We start from the raw sequence: 18828 nt of genomic DNA on the forward strand, positions 1-18828 counted from the left end.
GTTATCCTCGTCCAGCTCACTTGCACCTTTGCATTTTTTTTGCATTAAGGGCCGTTCACACTCTTGCGACCGACTACGACTGAGAGAGACGAGATCTCTTAAAACTTCTTAAATGTTCTTAGAATGCGGGAACACACTGGCATTGTGGCGCCATCTATGCGGTGACCCTGGAACTGTATTTCACAAGAGCGAAGGTTTTGCAGGGTTTGCGAGGTCAAATGTGCATAATACCCATAGAAGGGCTCGTTTATAACATTGAGAAAAGTTTTTTCGAGCCAAAAAAGAAAGGATAATGCGCGAGAAACAAAAAAATATGCCGGACCGCCGAGTTTACACTGCTTTCCAATAGATGGCGCCAGTCTGTTCTCTGGTTTAAGAAGTTTTAAGGAACTCAGGTTTAAGAGGTCGCAAGAGTGTGAACAGGCCTTTATAATCATTGGTAGGAAGTTTTTTATTTTAAAATTTTCTTAACTAAATTTTGGTGATCATAAGATTTTTTAAGGGCTCTAAAAGACATTTTTAGGTGCTCCAAACTGCTCCAAAATTCGTTTTCATGTGCTCCAATAATTGCTCCAAATCACAGTTTTGCTGTAGCATGACTGTGCTTTGTTATATTTTTTTTTTTGCTCATAAATGTAGTTTCGTTTTTTTTTTTAGGGCGCTTAGAGCTCATAGATCAAGTTATGACAAAAAAAAAAAAAAAAAAAGAGGATTTCAAAAAGCACTTTAGTGCCCCTTTATCTAAGTTGAGGGTTCTTTCAACTGAATGTATTGGCTACTAAGGGGTTTTGCTGTAAACTTTTGGGAAACTTAGTTCATCATAGTTGTTTGTTCAACTGGAGTTAGTTCAAGTGCTATTTTGTTGTACTTATGGTTTGTGACTTAGCAGGTTCTTGGGGACATCTTTTTGTCTTGTCAGAACAACGTTTGCCGACTCCATCCCAATGCATTTTTTGCGGGTTTACTGCGATTGATTGAACGACATTCCATCGAAACACGTTTTAGAGAACGCGCTCGGTTTAGAGAAAGCAGAGCTTCAGTTTAGAGAAATGCCATTTACGAAAAGGGGATGCTGCTTAAAAAAAAGGCTCCCCTACTTCGCGCGTTTATCACTGGGGCATGTGTTAGCCCACCCTGTTTCCACGGCGGTCTGCGGCAGCTCATTACAATTGTAACCGACGAGGCCCTCCCCTACACACAGTTTCGCAGCAGCCGAATTGGCTAAAAGGAGCCTCGTTGCCATTTTTCTCTGAACTGAACTTCTCTATGAGGCGTTTACTGGGGTCAGTAAAACGGCATTTGCTAAAACAAGCTTCTCTAAACCTCATGCCTCCAATTTTTTGCAGCAATGGACTGTACGGACATACCTGACTGGTAAGTTGAATTTCAGCTTTTTGCACAATAGCTGCTGTTCGGCTGTTGGGTTGTTGAGCAGAAAGTAAGCTTTTGCACACACCTATCTTTTTTTTTTTTTTTTTGCTAGCATGGGACAAGTATTTGTCATAAAATGTTCTTGCACAAAGTGACCTGGATAGCTTAATACTAGCATTAATTGGCTGGCCTTTGTCGGTTGACGCTTGTATAATTAATTTTTAGCATATCACCTGAGAGTATTCACTGGTGCCCGTTTCTGTAGCTTGCTTTCAGCTACAGCTTGTTCTTACAATACCATTTCTTCAATTGTCCAAGTGGACCAATTTGCTAAGACTATGGTGCAGTTTCATTTCAATTGAGGCAGTAAGGTGCATTCATTCTTTTTCTTTACTTCTTTAAAGTTTATTGTAGCACATGCCATATGGAAACAGTGTTTTTTTCGGTTTCATTGCTATGGCATACAAGGACATGGGCCTAAATTTGAAATGTTTTTGAAAAAATTCATTTTTCAATTTTGAGGTTTTTTTGTTTTAGAAACCAATTGTACGCCCTTACACTAAATTTGATAACCATATGGCCAATAGTTACTTTGATATAAAATATTTTCAACACATTATGAAGCAGTAACAAAGTAAAGGAGTTCAATGTTTGAATGCTTTTTTCTCAGTTCCACTTTTTGCTGCAAATTTCATATGAAGGAATCTTTTGTTCGAAGGTGAAAGTATTCTGATACCACAGTCAACATGTTTCTGAATTTAAATTTACTGGGGAATCGGGCTATCTACTTTATTTTGTTTTAAGATGAAGTCCTCAGTGATAAAAAACTAAGTTTTCAAAGTTTGACATAGGACATCCATCTCATATTTTGAGGTAACGAATCTTCCTGAAATATTTACATTTGAGTTATTAAAACTATGTAGCCCGAAGTCCCATATCCCCCACTTTATATTCAAGCAGTTAAAATGATACTTAATAGCTTCATTTGCATATCATAGGTTTCTCAAGGAAGATTGAGACATCAACTTATGCAGGTTTGTAAATTTGTCTTAGAGAGCTGAGAGTTTGCACAGTACACATACATCTGAAGTTTAATCTCCCCTGCAAATTTCATTCCGATCACTTGTGTAGTTTAAAAGTTCAACCTCTAGCCAGTGTCCCCCCTTAATTAGTTTTTAACTAACGAAATTCCACAGGAGATGGGAGGGATGGCAAGTCTTAGACGATTGTCATTTATGCCATGTTTGAAGGGCTCTCAACCTGAAGCTAGCTGGTAGAGACCCAATTTCTCTTTTTTACGCAATTATCGGTACTATAATGAAGCAAATATTGTTTTAAAAATAATTACACTCTTTTATCTTCTAAACATACGGTATGTTTAATCAAAAGTATGGTATGTGCTGCAACATAAAAATGCAAAGAAAAATGTAAATACCGTATACCTCACTTTTTGAACACAAATGAAACCACTCTACTATGCGACTTTCTAGTGCCATTTTTGCAGACTATCTCTAGCTCCAATTCTCAGAATCAGATGAAAGTTAGTATTGAAACCAGATGGGCCGAACCAACCACAAGGAAGAACCTGAAAGGAACCTTTGCTTCCCAAATTAAAAAATGAGAGCATTTCTTGCTGAGGACTGCTCATCAATGACAGTGCTGCGACATAAAAGTCCAGCGATGCTCCGTCATTTCCGGAGTCGTGTTTCCAGTGTTGCCACGTTGCAGGCGTATCTGGTGGTATGCCGAGCAAGCCGAAATAATGTTTGGGTTCTCGGCAGGCGCTGTGTGGAGAGCGGGATGGACGGGGACTATAAGCCGGACTACATCCCGGAGCCCAAGCATCTGGAGCAGATGTGGAACAAGTCCCCCATGAAGTTCATCAAGAATGTGAGCGCATCTTCTTTCCAGTGCAGCAGACAAGTGGGGGCTGTCCCGTAGAACCCGGACTTTTTGTGAAGGACGGTCTAGAACTTACCTGTCTGGTTTGTGAAAACAACTTTGAGAGAAAAAGTGGCTATTTTTATCCACACTGTATTTTCCGGACTATCGTCTGCAGTCTCTCCGCAGAAACAAATTTTGGTTAAAAAAAAGGTTTTCCTTATATAGTCCGCACGTGGTTCGTAGTCCACACACGGTGTCTAGTGCACACATAAAAATTCCCGCACACAACACACCTTGACAAACGCCTGCTTTATTAGCTCAGAAAGAAGCTTGTATTATACGTAAATCATCATTAACATGCTCTGTCTCCCACAAAACCCGTCACGTCTCGTCATAATGAATGATCTAGAAAAAACAATCCTCTCCAAGTCTGCACCTAGCAAAATATCAACTTTCAAATGCGTATGGTCCACCGACCTTAGTCCAGAACTACGGTACTCGCCTTTGAATTCCCCGTGTCCAGTCCGTTTAGGTTATGAAGAGATTCATTCCTTATTAAAAAGAGTCAAGTCGCCGTTCTCCAGGCTATTTATTAGTGGTAATTTTTGTCGCATTGGTGGCAGAAAATCGTCCTCCTCGCGATTTTCTCCAACTCAATCAACAGAAGTTGGCCAGTGCGAGTCATGTTGGGATCTCATTAGCTTACATCTTGATTCTGGTTTACTTTTACTGGTCTATAAGCAATAAAAGTAATTTGTGCTAGAAAAAAAAAAATGTTCCGGAGAATTAAGCAGAAATTACGATTTCTGGGTGTTAAACAATCAAATTTTATTCCCAAGAAGTTAAGTTCGGACATTGCTTTTTCGTTTAAGATTGTCTTTTATAATGGTCACGAGAGTTGGAAATTAGTTTGTCGCATGGAATGGGGCATTTAATATGCACATCCAGCTTGCACGCATTTGCAGTCACCGTATTAACACGAATAGTGTACCATACGTGCGTATGATTTGTGAGCAAAGAAAAATATTTACCTCGTCCTTAAGGCCCGTTCACACACTAGCAACCGAGTACGACCGAGAGAGGTGAGACCTGGTGAAACCTCTTAAAATTTCTTAGGACGAGAGAAGACACTGGCACGCTGGCACCATCTATGCAGTGACCCTGGAACTGCATTTCACAAGAGCAAAGGTTTTCCGGGATTTCCGAGGTCAAATGTGCGTAATGCAAATGAGAAGGGCTCGTTTATAACATGAAAAAAGTTTTCGAGCCAGGAAAGAAAGGATAATGCGCCAGAAAAATAGAAAATATGCCGGACCGCCAAGTTTACACTGCTACCCAATAGATGGCATCATTGTTTTCTCTCGTCGTAAGAGATATTAAGGGGTTCCAAGACACTCAATTCAAAGAGGTCGCAAGTGTGTGAACGGGCCTTTAGACGCAGTGGTTGTCATTGCCGCTTTTTTTCTGACAAGATAAGCTATGCCGTCACATTGGTCCCGTCAAAAATATGCTCCAGCTCAGGACTTTTCCCAAAATCGTTACGTCTAGGGTTTTTCGCGTTTTCGGGGTTAGGTTCGTCTTCTGTTTTCGAGGACAGTTCCCATACGGTGTTTTTGGGTTTTCCCCGATTCCAATGAAAGCGGGTCAAAGGTTGCCCTTCGGTGTTCGTCAATGCGCACCGAGAACACGAAATCCCAACTGGATTCGAGCCTCTCTCGTGCCTGCACCACCCATGGTTCTAATTCCATTTCTGGCTTGCCAGGTGAGGGTGCCGACCATGGTGATGTTGGGCTCGAACGACGAGCGTGTGCCTCCTTCCCAAGGAATCAAGTTCTACAAGGCCCTCACTGCTCAGGGCGTCTCCACACAGTGAGTGTTCCCGAGGTCTTTTGCTAATGCCCACTTTTACGGCGACAGCTGTTACGGTCTCTTCTCACCATTGGAAATTACGTCCGTCGTCGACGTTATAGTTGCTGTCTTCGTCGATGTCGTAATTGGTCCAGTACGGCTTCCGTCGTCGACGCTGCCAAATCCCCGAAAAAGATTGCCCACCGCCCTTGGGAATTGAACCTGGGTCCACCGCATGCGAGCCGGAGCCGTCGCCACTAAGCTACGTCAAAGCGTTTACAACCCGCTTTGTACTTGGGGTTTTTTGGGGTACCCAATGCCCACGTCACACGCTCCCCGGAAAAAGAAATAGTCGGTAACAAAATGCCGTCGTAGCAGTGTCGATGCCGAGAGCTTGTGCCGGGAGACGTGCCTTCGTGTGCTCTGGAACAAAAAAGAAACGAAAGCGTTTGGAAGGAAATGGTGGAACATCTATTTTGTTCCAAACGCATGGGCCTCACGGTGCACAACGACTTCGCTTGACGACTTCGCTGTGACATGTCACAGCTATCGCTGCGTGTGTATTGTGGATTAATACGGGACTGCTAAATTATTTTTTTTATACACGCTCGCCTGCTTTTTTGTTACGAAGGAGCATTTTGTATGATTTGAGGGCCTCGAGGAGAGGTTCGAGGGATGCACCGCAGGAACTGCTAAATATGGTGGCAGTTTTTGCAGCCAGTATTTCATTCCTTGGCTTTTAAACCGCCTTAGAAACAATAACATTGCAGGTATGTATTTTAAATGTAATTGATTCTTTTTACTCTTATTTTTGTTCTGGCTAAAGAATTAGTTTTCTACCATTAATTGGATCACTGTATAAATAAATACTTTTGTGCACGTTTCTTGTTAATTTGTCGCACAAACTGTCTGCTCACCAATTGCCGATGGGTCTGAGGACTTGTCCAGCTTCACTTTGAAGCTTTTTTTTCGTTTTCCCCACCATTTGTATTAATGAAAAATTAACAGTATTATACACTGGGGAAATGCAATCAGCAGGGTTCTTATATTTGGACGGCGATTTTAAGGTTAAATTGTGGCCCTTTGGAGTTTGGGCGCTGTGATAGAATGTATGTTTACTTACTGTGTCAAAAGCACAGGAGCCTGGCATGGCCCTTGTGCTTGTTTTAAAGGGCCGACGTAGTTTCCCACACTACGAAAGACCCATTTGCTGAGGCAGTTTGTGTGGCAGCGCTAAGCACGTTTTGGCCGTATGCACTTCCTTTATCTTTAGAGAGAAGATAGAACAAAGGTTCATTCATTTCCTCACCCCAAGCAACGGCGACCTCGCCAAAGCGAATTCAGCATGGCCGCCTAAAACTGCCTCGTCGAATGGCTCTTCCGTAAGTTGGAGACTGTACAACCAGGAAAGAGCAAATCCCAATTGCACAGCTCCAGCAGCTTTAGAGGGGCACTAAAGAGGCTTTTGAATTTGTATTTTATGAACATGACTAAGTTTACTATGCAAGTATCCTAAAAAGACCCAAAATTATGATCATGTGCAGCCTATTTCTCTATTAAGAATAGATAATCAAAGATTGTAATACACTTCTTTTTCTGTGAATTTGCACAAAAAGGTTTGTCGCAATCTTTGAACATGTTTTCAAGCAGTAGCTTTCTAGGGCCAACCAACCCCAGGAACTGCGTAAGCAAGAAATGTGTAGGTCGGTCAGTCAATAACCGCTAATCAATCTTAAAAAAAAAAAAAAAAGGCAACTAGTGCCAGAGATTGAATTTTGGTCACCAGTGTGGAAGCTGAGTGCATAGACCCAGCACGCAGGAACGCGAAGGGCAGGTGCAGGTGGTGTGAGAAAGTGCACAGAGAGTCGGGTGGGGTGGCAGGGACGAGAGAGCAGTAGAAAATTTTGAACATACACAGATGTGGGGGCAAAGAAGCCCTCAGCACTATCAAGTTTTATATCACTAATCGGTTTTACAAGTCTGCCTCTGCTCCCTTCTAAAGCCTTTAAATATGTTGGGACCCCCTCGAGATATAAATAGTTGACTACTATTCATAAATAACTGAATACCTAAATGTGACACCCATTTGTAAATAAATATAGGTAGTTAGAGGTTGCATTCCCAGGTCTAAGTTTACTGAAGTTCTTTTACTATTGAAGTCATTTCGTTACTTTTGAGGTTCTCCAACTTCTTATAAAAACCATTTTGGTGTAACTGCTTCCATATGAATCTCACCTTGCTCGTGTCCTTTAGGCATGTACAAGTACATTTGCTCCCAATCAGCGTAAGTGTGCAGCCTGCGATCCCTCAAACACTCTTTTTCCTTGCAGGATGTTCATGTACGACGACAACCACTCGCTCTCCAAGGTAGACAACGAGGCCGACATATTTGTTAATGCGGTACTGTGGTTCAAGAAATTCATCAACTGAGCTCATCGTGCTGCAGCATCAACATCTTGGGTCGCATTAAATGCGAGCGATTTCATAACAAAATAAAACATTGAGCCAATGGTTCTCAAGCATGGATGTGTCGTAGATTCTTTGAGGACCTGCCAGAGTGATGGGAGACCCCATGCCCGTGGGGAAAGGGGAATGGGGGAGGTATAAGACAACTAATTGCAGTGTGAAGAGGGCATTCTTTACTGTTATAGACAGGAAAAGTGAGAAGCATAAAATGTCTCTTTGATTCGCCTGTAACTGGCTGAACTAGTTCAGCAGTGGAAGAACTGGTGATTCGATTCAACCGGAAGTTGCACGACCGCTGCACTGGCGTGTTTGATTCATCCTCGTTCTGGAAAAGTTTACTCCCAGTTCCGCAAATGCATGCACCGATTCCGAAGCCAGTTCAGCGTTTGTACAGTAGCAGACGACTCCTCTCTTTCTTGCTCGCTGTGCTCGCTCATTTGAAGCATGTTTGTTAAATAATAACATTGAAACTGAAGTCTTTCCACTCGTGGACGAAAACGGTGTACCCATAGTGGACGAAAGCGGGACGGTGCACATAACGGAGGGTAGGAATTAGCTTGAATATGATATTGTAAAAATTGTAAGAAGGCTGCGTAGGCTTGCTTAAGCAGCCTCGCTTATGTTTGGTGAATGACTGGCGTATGCTAATCATTACCCCATGATTATGAGATTATGATTAAGACGGAAACGAGTTGCTCTCGTCCTAGCCTCCAGCCAGACACAGACCCAGCTGTCCTGCAGCCTGTGTCCACAGCAGACATCGATGGGCAACTGTGGAGTGCCCTGAAAGCTAAGTTTTTAATTGGCTCTTATAATGAACTAAAGGAGTGTGTCGGAGCAAAAGGGGGGTTTCAAGTGTGCCTTCGTTAGAATATTTTACATGTTAGTAGTGAACAACCATGTTTAGGACCAAACGAGACCTGTGCAGAAGCTGGCCAACACCATCGTCGGAGAGTTCGGCGGCGTTATCACAGCTGAGCAGACCGAGAGCGAGTGGAAGTCATTAGAAAGAGCCCACAAGGACGTCAAACAAACAAAAAAAAAAAAAAAAAGTCAAGTGCATTTTGAATATGGGGAGTATGTATGTCTCTAACCCTTTATGATCATCAATTGTAAACGTGCTGTTTCTGCGGTTTAGTGAGCTTCGTGATATTCTAGAGAAGGAGCACCACATTGCACCAACTGCATTGTTGGCGCCGGGAAGGATGATTGAGAAGGAAGGGAAGACCGAGTAAGTACTTGAAAGGCGTATAAAAAACTTAACAAGATACAAAAAAAAAAAAGTTTCAGCAGCGAGGTTGAAACCTCCCCAAACGCAAGAGGCAGGACCCTCCGCCATCTAATCAGCGTGCTTCCGCCGGCACATCGAGCTAGAGCTAGAGGAAGAGGAAAACCACCCTGGGATCGCTGCTCAAGGTGTTTGCCGACGTGGACGCCAGTCGGAAGCAGCGACACAAGGACTGGATGGCTTTGCCTGAGCGCCTCGTGACTTCCGTCGAAAAGAGCACACCTGCAGAGTAGGCCTGCTTCAATTTGAATAAGTGCTTGCAAGCACCCTATACCTTTCGACTTGACTGTTTGGCAGGCTGTTCAATTTTTTAGTTTTATTTCTTCGACTAGTGCACTATTGTGCCGTATGAATAAATTCATTGAAATTATCTTGTTGATTTTGTTTGCCTCTCTTCTGTAGTTCCCTGGTTTAATCTAGTTTCTAGAATTATTTCGGAGCTTTGCAGCGTGTCTTTTTTTTTTTTTTTTGTACTGCCATAACACTAGTTTTGTTTTCTTAAGTTTTGTTATTATTTTGAAAAAAAACTTGGGGAACAATGTTACGTTATAGTATTACGATACTTCCCGGTTAATACAGAACAAAATAAAACTGGGAAAAATAATGCATCACATTGTCAATGGCACCGACTACGCGTGCAAGCCCACATGTGTTCTGCGATTGGATTGTAGTAGGAAATTGGATTGAAATAATATTGTACACAGAAAGGAAGGAACGAAAGTAACCCGTTACTTTGTTTAATCGTGGTTTCATGGAGTCGCATTTCATTTTCCAAAGCTCTCGTACTATCTTTGTACGTTTGCAAAAAAAAAAAAAAAAAAAAGAGATGAATAATATTTTTGGAGGAGTGAGTGTAGATATCGCTTCCTCACATCCCACCTTAGCGGTGGCCTCTCGGAATCGCTCGGAGAGACTTCTCAGGCGTCGTCTGGTTGGATTGCGTGCTCATCATCGTTGGCGAAGTTGGCCCTAAAACTGTCCCCTCAACTGAAAAATGAGCCCGTGATACCCAACTTGTACTTTTCATATTGTATTTCTATTGTTAAGCGATATGACTATTACCGCCAATTCACTGGCACCATGGCTGTCTTCAGTGTTACTCCTAGCAGTGAAAAAGAAAACAGTGCTCCCGTAGTATACTTTGCCTTTATTGGGACTAACAGCTGTGTATACACAAAAAAAAGGTGACGTAGAACTCTGCCTGCAAACAACGCAAGAGACACACGGGAACCACTCCATTTCCGATTATATCACAAGTGTCACATCACAAATTGCACTGAAACAGGCTCGCTGCCAGACGAACCGCACACCAAGTGGGCAAAGCACTCCCGCACCAAAGCAGCGCTGTGGGCAAACGACCACGCATCGAGTTTCCGCAACAACTCCTAGCAACTTCAGGGAGAAAGAATGCTCAAACTCGGTGGAAGCCGTTTCTGTCCGCCATCCTGACACACCCGTGGTGCAAAGTGAAAACTGCACGAGATTTTGTTCGGAATTTTGCCACAGCTAGCTCGCAAGTGCATAAGACAAAGAATGGCAACCAATTGGTGCTTCATCGCCTCCCTGCAGTCGCTGACGGGCTTAGAGTTGGGGGGAAGCTCCTCCCAACTCTTTCCACTTTAGCGGAGCGCACGCTGGAGAGGAGGTTGCCCCCTCTTCAGCGTCTGCTCTACTAAAGTGGGAGAAGGTGGGAGGAGCTTCCCTCAAACACTTAACCCTGTCACCGACTAGCGTAGGTGTCGAGCAACGCTGCTCTTTGTTGAGGATCCTATGTAAAATGTACACAACAGGAGAAAAATTGGTCTTGCCATGGAGGAGCATTTTTCCTCCGCGCACGGGTACGCTGCAGTAAGGTGCTCTCGATCAACAGGAAGGCATATACCAGCAATATTACTTAGTCATTAGCAGTTCTATTCTCCAGATATTTTGACTTCGAGTTTAGGTTGCAGTCATGTGGTGTGCGTCCATGGTAGCACTTGTAAATACCGCACATAATATACTAGATTTTGTAATGCTTTTAAGTAGTTTCTACCACAAAAAAATGTACACTTAAATTTCGTGGCTAGTGCGTGACAGATATGGGGACGGGCACTTGTTGCACTACTAGTAGAATTGCAAAATCCTAGTACCTCATAGTGCTATTCAGTGTTGTCTCTGTGGAGTTTCAGAGCAATGTGTCCAAATTTTGCATCTCTGCAATTACGAAACTGAGGTCTCCATTCAACTTCCACCGCTGCCCATATCCCATTATTCACGGGTGAGATTTCGTTGCCCAACACTGCAAAACAGCCAATGTCAACCATGCTTGCGCAAGTACCACAGACAGTTTTCCTCTTCCCAACCTAAGTATATTTCGTATGTAGCAGGCAACGGGATAACGGTTGCAAAGCAACTAGAAAAACTGTGCAAGCTTCCCTTTGGCATGCTGACTTGCATTTGTAGGCTTTGGAACTGGACAAAATGCCGAGACTTGCGCAAAGGAGACTATTTCGCAAAGCAAAACTGAACCTGCTGTCGGTGTCCGAACAGCGCAAGTGTAATGCTATTGCAAAACTTGGCCCATCTTGCGTTCACACACACACACACACACACACACACACCCCTGAACCTGTCCACACACCCTTTAGGATCGGTGCACTTGCACGCTTGGAAGAACTTTGCGTGAGCAATATGCATCTCTTAGATCTGGCACACGTCTTTGTTCTGTGTGACGAGGAATAGAACCATTGCTAGAAGATAATTATTTAGATTGAAAACTGCTTTTAGACTTAAGGATCTATGAAAGGAACATCTATTATTACAGAAGAGTTGTAGAGCAAGTATGGTGGATTTCTGAAGCATAATACGATTTGGATAGCATCTCCCCAATTAGATCTTGTATGATTGGCTAAATAATCTCTTTAGATATATATTAGAAACTTTTTCTATAAGCTTACATTCTTTTAGGAGATTGACATTCCTGTTCTCCGTTCAGGCATTGAGACTCTAGACACTTGTATAGCTACTATTGATTGAAATTCTGAACGCGAAGGAGGATACCGACCTCTACGCTAATTATTAATGCTAATTAGTTTGTAAGGTGCCATCATTAGCCACCCAGCCGACACCCTAGTGTTCGTTTGAATAAGTGAACTCTGGAAGCTCTCCAGTTTCAAAGCATGTGTGACATAATAGAGCACAAACAGCAGGCAGACAAGATATCACATGGAATTCTCAGCAGCGATGAAGCTGCCAGGACCTCGTGCTTTTTCTCTCATAAATTAATTGTATATAAATACTGCTGTCTGACTGCACATCAAGATACAAACCTAAGGAACTGCGAGTAGAACTAGAAAATTGTGCTCAGAAATGCATGACCTTTGGAAACTCTTTGACGGCGCACGACAGACGTTTTCGCTACCTCAGGATTGGCGGCAGTACACAAAGGTAAAAACTAAAAACATTTAACGTCAGAACTCAAGGCTTCTTTCTTTGCCAAGCTCACAGTCGTTGCACATGATACGCAATAGAAACAAAGTAATGGCGTGCTACCCAATATGCAACAATTAAACATCTAAAAATAACTACGCAAGATCTACAGGCTTCCGCTAAAAAGGTGTACAGAGTGCGGCACCAGTGATCTACAGTATCTTCCACGGACAATCCAATGGCTCCTGCCAATACTACCATATATAGATTGGTAAAATGTGCTCAACTTAGGCGGTAAAATTTGGTGTTGGTCAATACCCTCTCAAAGCAAAATGAAAAAAAGCGCCAATGTCGCGTTCGCGCTAACTGTGTTACGCAGCGTGCACGTTCGTGCTTTGTGTCACAACTACCTACTTTCGTTTTTCCTAGGCTATAAAGAAATCTGCCAGTATGTGGCACTTCACTTTAGGACAGCATAAAAAACCCTCGATTTTCCTTTTTTGGTTTTTCTGACTCGAGAGTCTGTGCCAGTTTTCTCAGCATTCAACTGACTAGGACCTGGGATTGCAATCCAAAACGCAAGAAAGCAATTGCTCGTAAAAAGTATATGTAGCTTACTGCAAGCCTTTGAGCTAAACCGGTCGACACTGTGGTTAGTTTCCAAGTGGTCAAATAAAAACGTAGCGCTACCATATAGTACTTTTCTTTTAAGAGTTCTTCAACAATTAATTAATCAATCTGATGCGAAATAACTACTATAAACTTTCGAGCTAGGCACAGGAACAGCCCTGAAACTTGGCCTAGGTGCGAGTTTGGAGCGACTCAAATTCCTAACATCGCTCGACACAAAACGAGGAATGCAAAAAATATATTAAACTCTTTCGCCCAGGAGTAAGGCCCCAAAAAAGGAGCATCAATACGATGCACGAGACTTTGCCCCCTTAAAAATGAATCTGACTCGACCCGAGTTAGAATCGTCCATCCCCGTTGCGTCGATACACAAAACCAAGCGTGGAAAAACATAGGACGACCTGCCCCGGTTTACGTAAATACGTCGAGACATGCTGCCACTGCTATTGTTGCACAGAAAAGGCAGTGCCAAAAGCAATAGCTTTTTGATAAAAAAAAAAACTTAAAACGCGGATGTAAAGCTCATTTCTGCGTTTCCAGTGTTGTCTACAAACAATGAAACGGGCTGAGCTATTAAAAAATTCCAACCACCCACGTCACAAGATCTAGAACGAGAACAGTCTCCCAGCTCGAGAATCAACAGATTGGCTTTACCTCAGGCGCGAAGGAGCACCGCCGAGATTCGGTTCTTCTAAACGACCTGACGGGGTTTTTAGTTTTTTTTGTTTTTTTTCGACAATGCCGAACAACGGCGCGGCACATCCACTAAGATTCACTAGTGGTTTCTAGGAGACACACACACACACGTCGATGCATGTGCATTAATGCACATGCATGCGCACGCACACACTCACACACCCTGTGCCCCTCTCAGCATAGAGCTGCCTCAACCAGATTGACCGGTTCGTCCCGGACCGGTTCATTTCCCGGTGACCCAGAACTCTTCGAGCCGGTTCCTGGCCTTGTCGAGGACGTCTGCGCCCACGCCCGGATTGGTCTTGAGGACGGGCGACTCTTCCGACGCGGGTTTGTGGCCTTCCTCGGCGCCTAGCTTCTGGATTGGGTCCACTTTGCCCTCTGCGAGAAATGCAAATATGTACTTGAAACTCTATTTGAAACATGACTTGAATCCCCTAAAACAAAGTCGACGGGACACGGGAAAAAGTTAGTTGTCGGGGTGAAGTTTGTTGTTGTGAACTCGGCACCAAATTGGCATTAACCACGCATGACGCACACTGTCAACACGCCTTTTGATGCCACCTTGCACGGATTTCACTTGGTTTGGCTTGGCTTGGCTTGACTCGAGCTTAAAGCTGACGCAAATTAGATCTTGTGGGAGCCTTGGAGGCTCTGAAGCTATCGCAGAGCACTGCGCTATATCATCATCACCATTAAACAATGTTTATGTTTCGTTTCCACCCTCTGACCAGCAGTTTGCTGGCACCCGTCATTTCTTTGTCTGTTTGGCAACATCGCGAGCCGCAATATCAAGGGGAAAGATGATTTCATAGTTCTTTCGTTCATAAATTATAGGAAAGAGTTTAGTTTTTCGTTACGAAAACTTAGTTGAAGCGCAAAGGCATTCAAAAAGTTGTATGTTGTAGAGATACTTTTTTGTACTATCTTCCATGGAGAACAAACGGAGATTCAAAAATACTTCGTTGGTGGGGAAATTTCGTTGAAGAGGCATTCACTCTAGCGGGATTCAACCCTATTCTGGGACGTGAAGTTTCTCCATGAGCTACTCAGTTCAACAATTGACTCTGCCCTGTTCCAAGGGCCTACCCCACTGTAGCCGCAAACCCCAGACGCAGCTCGCAGACGTGCCGACTATGCCTCGTTGCTGGCAACCTCTTAAAAGCTCCAGCACTACCGACTAGCCACAAAAAAATGTGCCAGTGAACAAGCGGCGCTGCCAAGAACGGGCCAGAAAGTTGACAAGCTCTTCCTCCACAAGCTCTTCCTCAACTGTCCCTTACCCTAAGTGAAGAGTTCTTCCAGCTGAAGCACTATTTGAGTAGATCCAAGTCACTCAATGATGTATAGCTATGTGCCAGACAGCCCCTAGTAGGTGCATTACCGTTTACAAGGTCTGCAGGCTTCTGTACGGCTTTATCGCATCCTTGCCGAGGCTGGGGGTTGGTTGGTTCTTCGACTATCGACCAAGATGAATATGAATCTTGGTGATACAGAAAGGTAGAAGAGCAACGTAACAGGTTTTCATTGCTTTTTAACGCAGAATGATGGCCGGCACTTAACCGTATTCGGTTATGTGCCAAGCAACGGAAGTCGGCGAGCCGAGTGCTGGCCGAACGCCGACGCAGTGCTCGTCTCCTCCCCGAGCGGACACCAGCGCCAGCCAAACCCCTTCCTCGATTGCCACCGTGTTACTCCCAGCAGGGGTAAAACATTGCGTGTTCAGATATACGGTGGCACCCTGCTCGGTGAAACAAGCGCGCTCCTGGCTTATCCGGAGAAAGGGAGCAAAAAAGGAGTTAGACTAAAACAAGGAAAAAGAAATTGGACTCCTTCGCCTCAACGGGTTCAGGTAGTTACGAGCGTTCTGTTCTCTTCAGCCGCAACCTAGTGCCGGGGCTCTGCTCGGCGCTGCCGTGTTCCCATTGCTCCGTTTTCCACACGCTCTGTCTACTGCGTCACACACTCCGACAACTCTCAGAAATTAGCATTTACACCCCAACTGCAGAAGATGGCACCAACAGGCAAGACGTCCACGAAGCACTCTCGCGCTTACTTTGCACGACACGGGGCCGCTTTGCACCCTCCAGTCTCCGCACTAATACATCACATTCTGCGTTACAACTGCTTCTGCCACCCTAGTACGACGAAGGAGCGACTTTTCTTTTTACAGTCGAACCTCGTTATATCGAACAGTGCGAGGACCATGAAATAATTCGATATAACCAAAATTCAATATACAAAATCACACCAAAAACGCGTGAAAGTGCAGCGCGATTTAATCACTAAAAAACCAGCGTGCTCATTGCTAAAAAGCTAGATTCTTCCACGTTGCGAAGGCCGGTGTCCAAACACGGCATGCGTCGGAGTGCTTGCTTTGTTCAGCCTTCGATCTGATGTCACTTTTCGTCTTCAGCAGCGTGCTCAAAGTGCTTCGCGGTATGTTGTATGCTTCAGCAACGCTGGACTTCTTTTCTCCTTTTTCATCGTGGCGGGTGATTTCAAGCTTTGTCAAAAATGTTAGCGACGTAGGTTTCTTTACGTTTGATGCCATCAGTACGCCGCACGCGGTTGACGCAACGGCGGACAAACGAAACTGTGGGAGCTAAGCAACAAGCGAAGCGCATGAAAAAAAGTGATACTGGCGATGCTGACGATACGACTAAGCTGACCGAGCCCGTATGCCACAGAGTCTGGATGGCGCTCCCGACAGCAACGTTACTGCCCGGCACCATACACAGGCATGCACTTATAAAAGTCGCAAACACCTGCTGCGCCACCGCTATTTTGCGATGTGTTGCGGAAAAGCCTGCCGCCTGTCTCCGGAGCGCATGCTTTCAGGCGCTGCGGAGTTCGATATATTAATTTTTTAACTGACCGAGTTTGCTATAAAAATTTAAAATGCATGTAATTGTTATGACACATCAACAACGATTCAATATAAGCAATAATTCTATATATCCGTGCTCGATATAATGAGGTTTGACTGTACCTGCCCGACTTGCAATATGTCTCTCCATTAACTCAAACGAGTAAACTAACGCACACATACCTAATCTTAGAAGCGGGTGTTCAAGAGCAAACTCTACTCCCGTTAAATGTTTACTAGACCGCATCGTGCCACTACCGTAATACCCTCGGAGATAGCCCACTTAAAATCGAACGCAAATCGGGTGAAAAAGAGGAGTGGGCTAACTTCGGGTGTGCGATCTAAAAAAGTTTAAAAAATGCTAGTTTTGAATTCTGTGACCCGCGAAACTTGCGATTGCAGGGAGGGGCAATGAACCAAAGACGACTGTCCTCCGTAGTTGGCAATGTTCGTTTATCTCCCGTCGTGGCAAAGTAACACCATCTCTGCCGACCTCTGGCCAGCACCCCACAATACTAGAAGTGGGCTATCTTTTGGTATTTATGAAAAAATAATGGATCATTCCAAAAATAGGGGGCGGGTTATCTTTTGGGGGCAGGGCATCTCACGGGCCATTACGCTACACTCTTTCAGCGTGCCGAGGGAACACCGAACTGCGGACAGATGGAGGAAAAGGGTAACACGTCTGCGGGTTGCCCACCTGGAATGAGGGGTTCCCCCTTTGGTGCAGAGGCAGGTTCGGGGGCAATCTCAATGATGGGGGCTGCAGAGCCCTTGGCCTTGGTCGGCCAGTCACCTGGGGAACGAGACAGCAACGCACACGCGTGAACACGCGCACGTTACGCTTGGAGCATGGCCCAAACAACCACCATAATATACCGGGCAAGCGCCCATTCAAAATTTAGAGAGAATCGCGAAAAAATGGGGGATGGGTGCTTGTCCGGTCATTAATTTTATATATCAATGTTCTGTGCATATTTTCTCAGATCTTAAAAATTTGGGGATGGGCACTTAGTGTGGAATGGGCGTATGTGCGGTGTTCTACGGTAAAACAACTCGGATGGGGAACTCGTCCTTGCAACCCTTCGCACCCGCTGAAACCGAGCCACTGCAAGCCAGACTCGACGACGGCGCTGCCTTTCGGCCATCGGACCGTTTCATCGGTTCGTCCGCAGTTCATCCGTAGGTTGGGCAAACTTTCGCTGATCGGGGGGGGGGGGTCGGCAAAAGTTCACTTCGCAGTCGCAAGTAAGACCTTTTTTTATTCTTTTTGCCGCTTCGGTGCGCTTCTTGGAGTCGCAGCACAGCACTATCATGCCATCTCCTTCATTCCGGTATGCCCCATTCCCGGAGTGACCGCCGTGGCAGAAACGGCAGCACCGCAATCTCGCCGAGCCCGGTGCCAAAGTATGGGCCGGAACCTGTTCCCCGGAACGGGCACCCGTCCGAGTTGTACGGGGTGAAGGGGGCGTGCCCACCTGCGGGGGACTGTCCGTCGGTCCACTCGAGGCCCCTGCCCGTGTCCAGGGGCACCGTCCACGTCTCGGGGTCCGGGGACTTGACCCCTGTCATCTCCTCTGGCGACTTGACCGTCGTCAGGGGCACGGGGCCCCCTCCCTGGGGCTCGGGAAGCGGGGACGGACCTGTGAGTGGGGAGGGTTCGGATGCATGCCTCCTCGCCGGAGGAAACTTACACCGACTCATGTCCGTTGTTCAAACTTTCTGAGGCACAAATCTTTCAGCACCTAATTCTGGGAGACTGCTGCAGTTGCACATTCTTGCCGGAGAAAAATCGGGCATCTCTCTGGGGGGATGTCTAGCACAGAAGTTCCGAGTAATCGGGTAAATCCAATTTATTTCTAGTAAATTTCAAGGTATTAATTTACTAAAAAAATGGGCCGAAATTGCTGCTGCCGCCCCGCTGATTCTCAAAAAAATGCGTTAGTATTTCGCGCAGCGGTTATATATAACGAGGTACGGGGAATGCAGCCTCTCGGCACTCTTTTGCGGGGTGAACACTTCCAAAACTTCTCTCCTCCCTGGTTCAGGCACATCGGGTCACCAACCGTGTGCATGAAGGACGTGTGCTCAAAGCGCAGAAAACATCAGAGCCATTTGCGTAGTTGCGCATACAGAGGCGACAACACCGTGCGCTTACGTCCCGGTGTCATGGTAACTGTTCGTCAAGAACGGCGTGGCAGGCCGAAGAACGGAACAGCAGCCCGTGCGCGTCGACGGGTCTCCAAAGCCAACGACAGGAGCTTCCAAACACGTCTGAAGCGCGCACACACCCCCCGGCCGCTTATTTCGAGAGGCGAGGCGATAGAATGCATAACAACGGCAGCCACGCAGCATTGGCCGGTTATAA

At 45.1% G+C, this 18828-nt stretch overlaps 2 protein-coding genes across 18 annotated transcripts in view; one reads left to right on the forward strand and one right to left on the reverse strand.

Annotated features, from left to right (window-relative positions):
- The window catches only part of LOC8036083 (acylamino-acid-releasing enzyme), a 78696-nt gene extending 71069 nt beyond the window's left edge, over window positions 1-7627 (forward strand). For all 5 annotated transcript variants that reach the window (XM_029986042.4, XM_040500264.2, XM_029986045.4 and 2 more), the window contains 4 exons: window positions 1347-1374; window positions 3153-3261; window positions 5018-5124; window positions 7434-7627. In XM_029986042.4, coding sequence (XP_029841902.2) covers window positions 1347-1374; window positions 3153-3261; window positions 5018-5124; window positions 7434-7533 — 344 coding nt within the window. In that variant the 3' untranslated portion in view covers window positions 7534-7627. The remainder of the gene's footprint in view (window positions 1-1346; window positions 1375-3152; window positions 3262-5017; window positions 5125-7433) is intronic.
- A 2357-nt stretch (window positions 7628-9984) lies between these two features.
- The window catches only part of LOC8036081 (neurofilament heavy polypeptide), a 67584-nt gene continuing 58740 nt past the window's right edge, over window positions 9985-18828 (reverse strand). For all 13 annotated transcript variants that reach the window (XM_040500270.1, XM_029986040.3, XM_040500269.1 and 10 more), the window contains 3 exons: window positions 17939-18103; window positions 17161-17256; window positions 9985-13972 (listed from right to left, as the gene is read on the reverse strand). In XM_040500270.1, coding sequence (XP_040356204.1) covers window positions 13815-13972; window positions 17161-17256; window positions 17939-18103 — 419 coding nt within the window. In that variant the 3' untranslated portion in view covers window positions 9985-13814. The remainder of the gene's footprint in view (window positions 13973-17160; window positions 17257-17938; window positions 18104-18828) is intronic.

This window comes from Ixodes scapularis, unplaced genomic scaffold (assembly GCF_016920785.2).
Source record: "Ixodes scapularis isolate PalLabHiFi unplaced genomic scaffold, ASM1692078v2 PGA_scaffold2__306_contigs__length_199485367, whole genome shotgun sequence".
NCBI lineage: Eukaryota > Metazoa > Arthropoda > Arachnida > Ixodida > Ixodidae > Ixodes > Ixodes scapularis.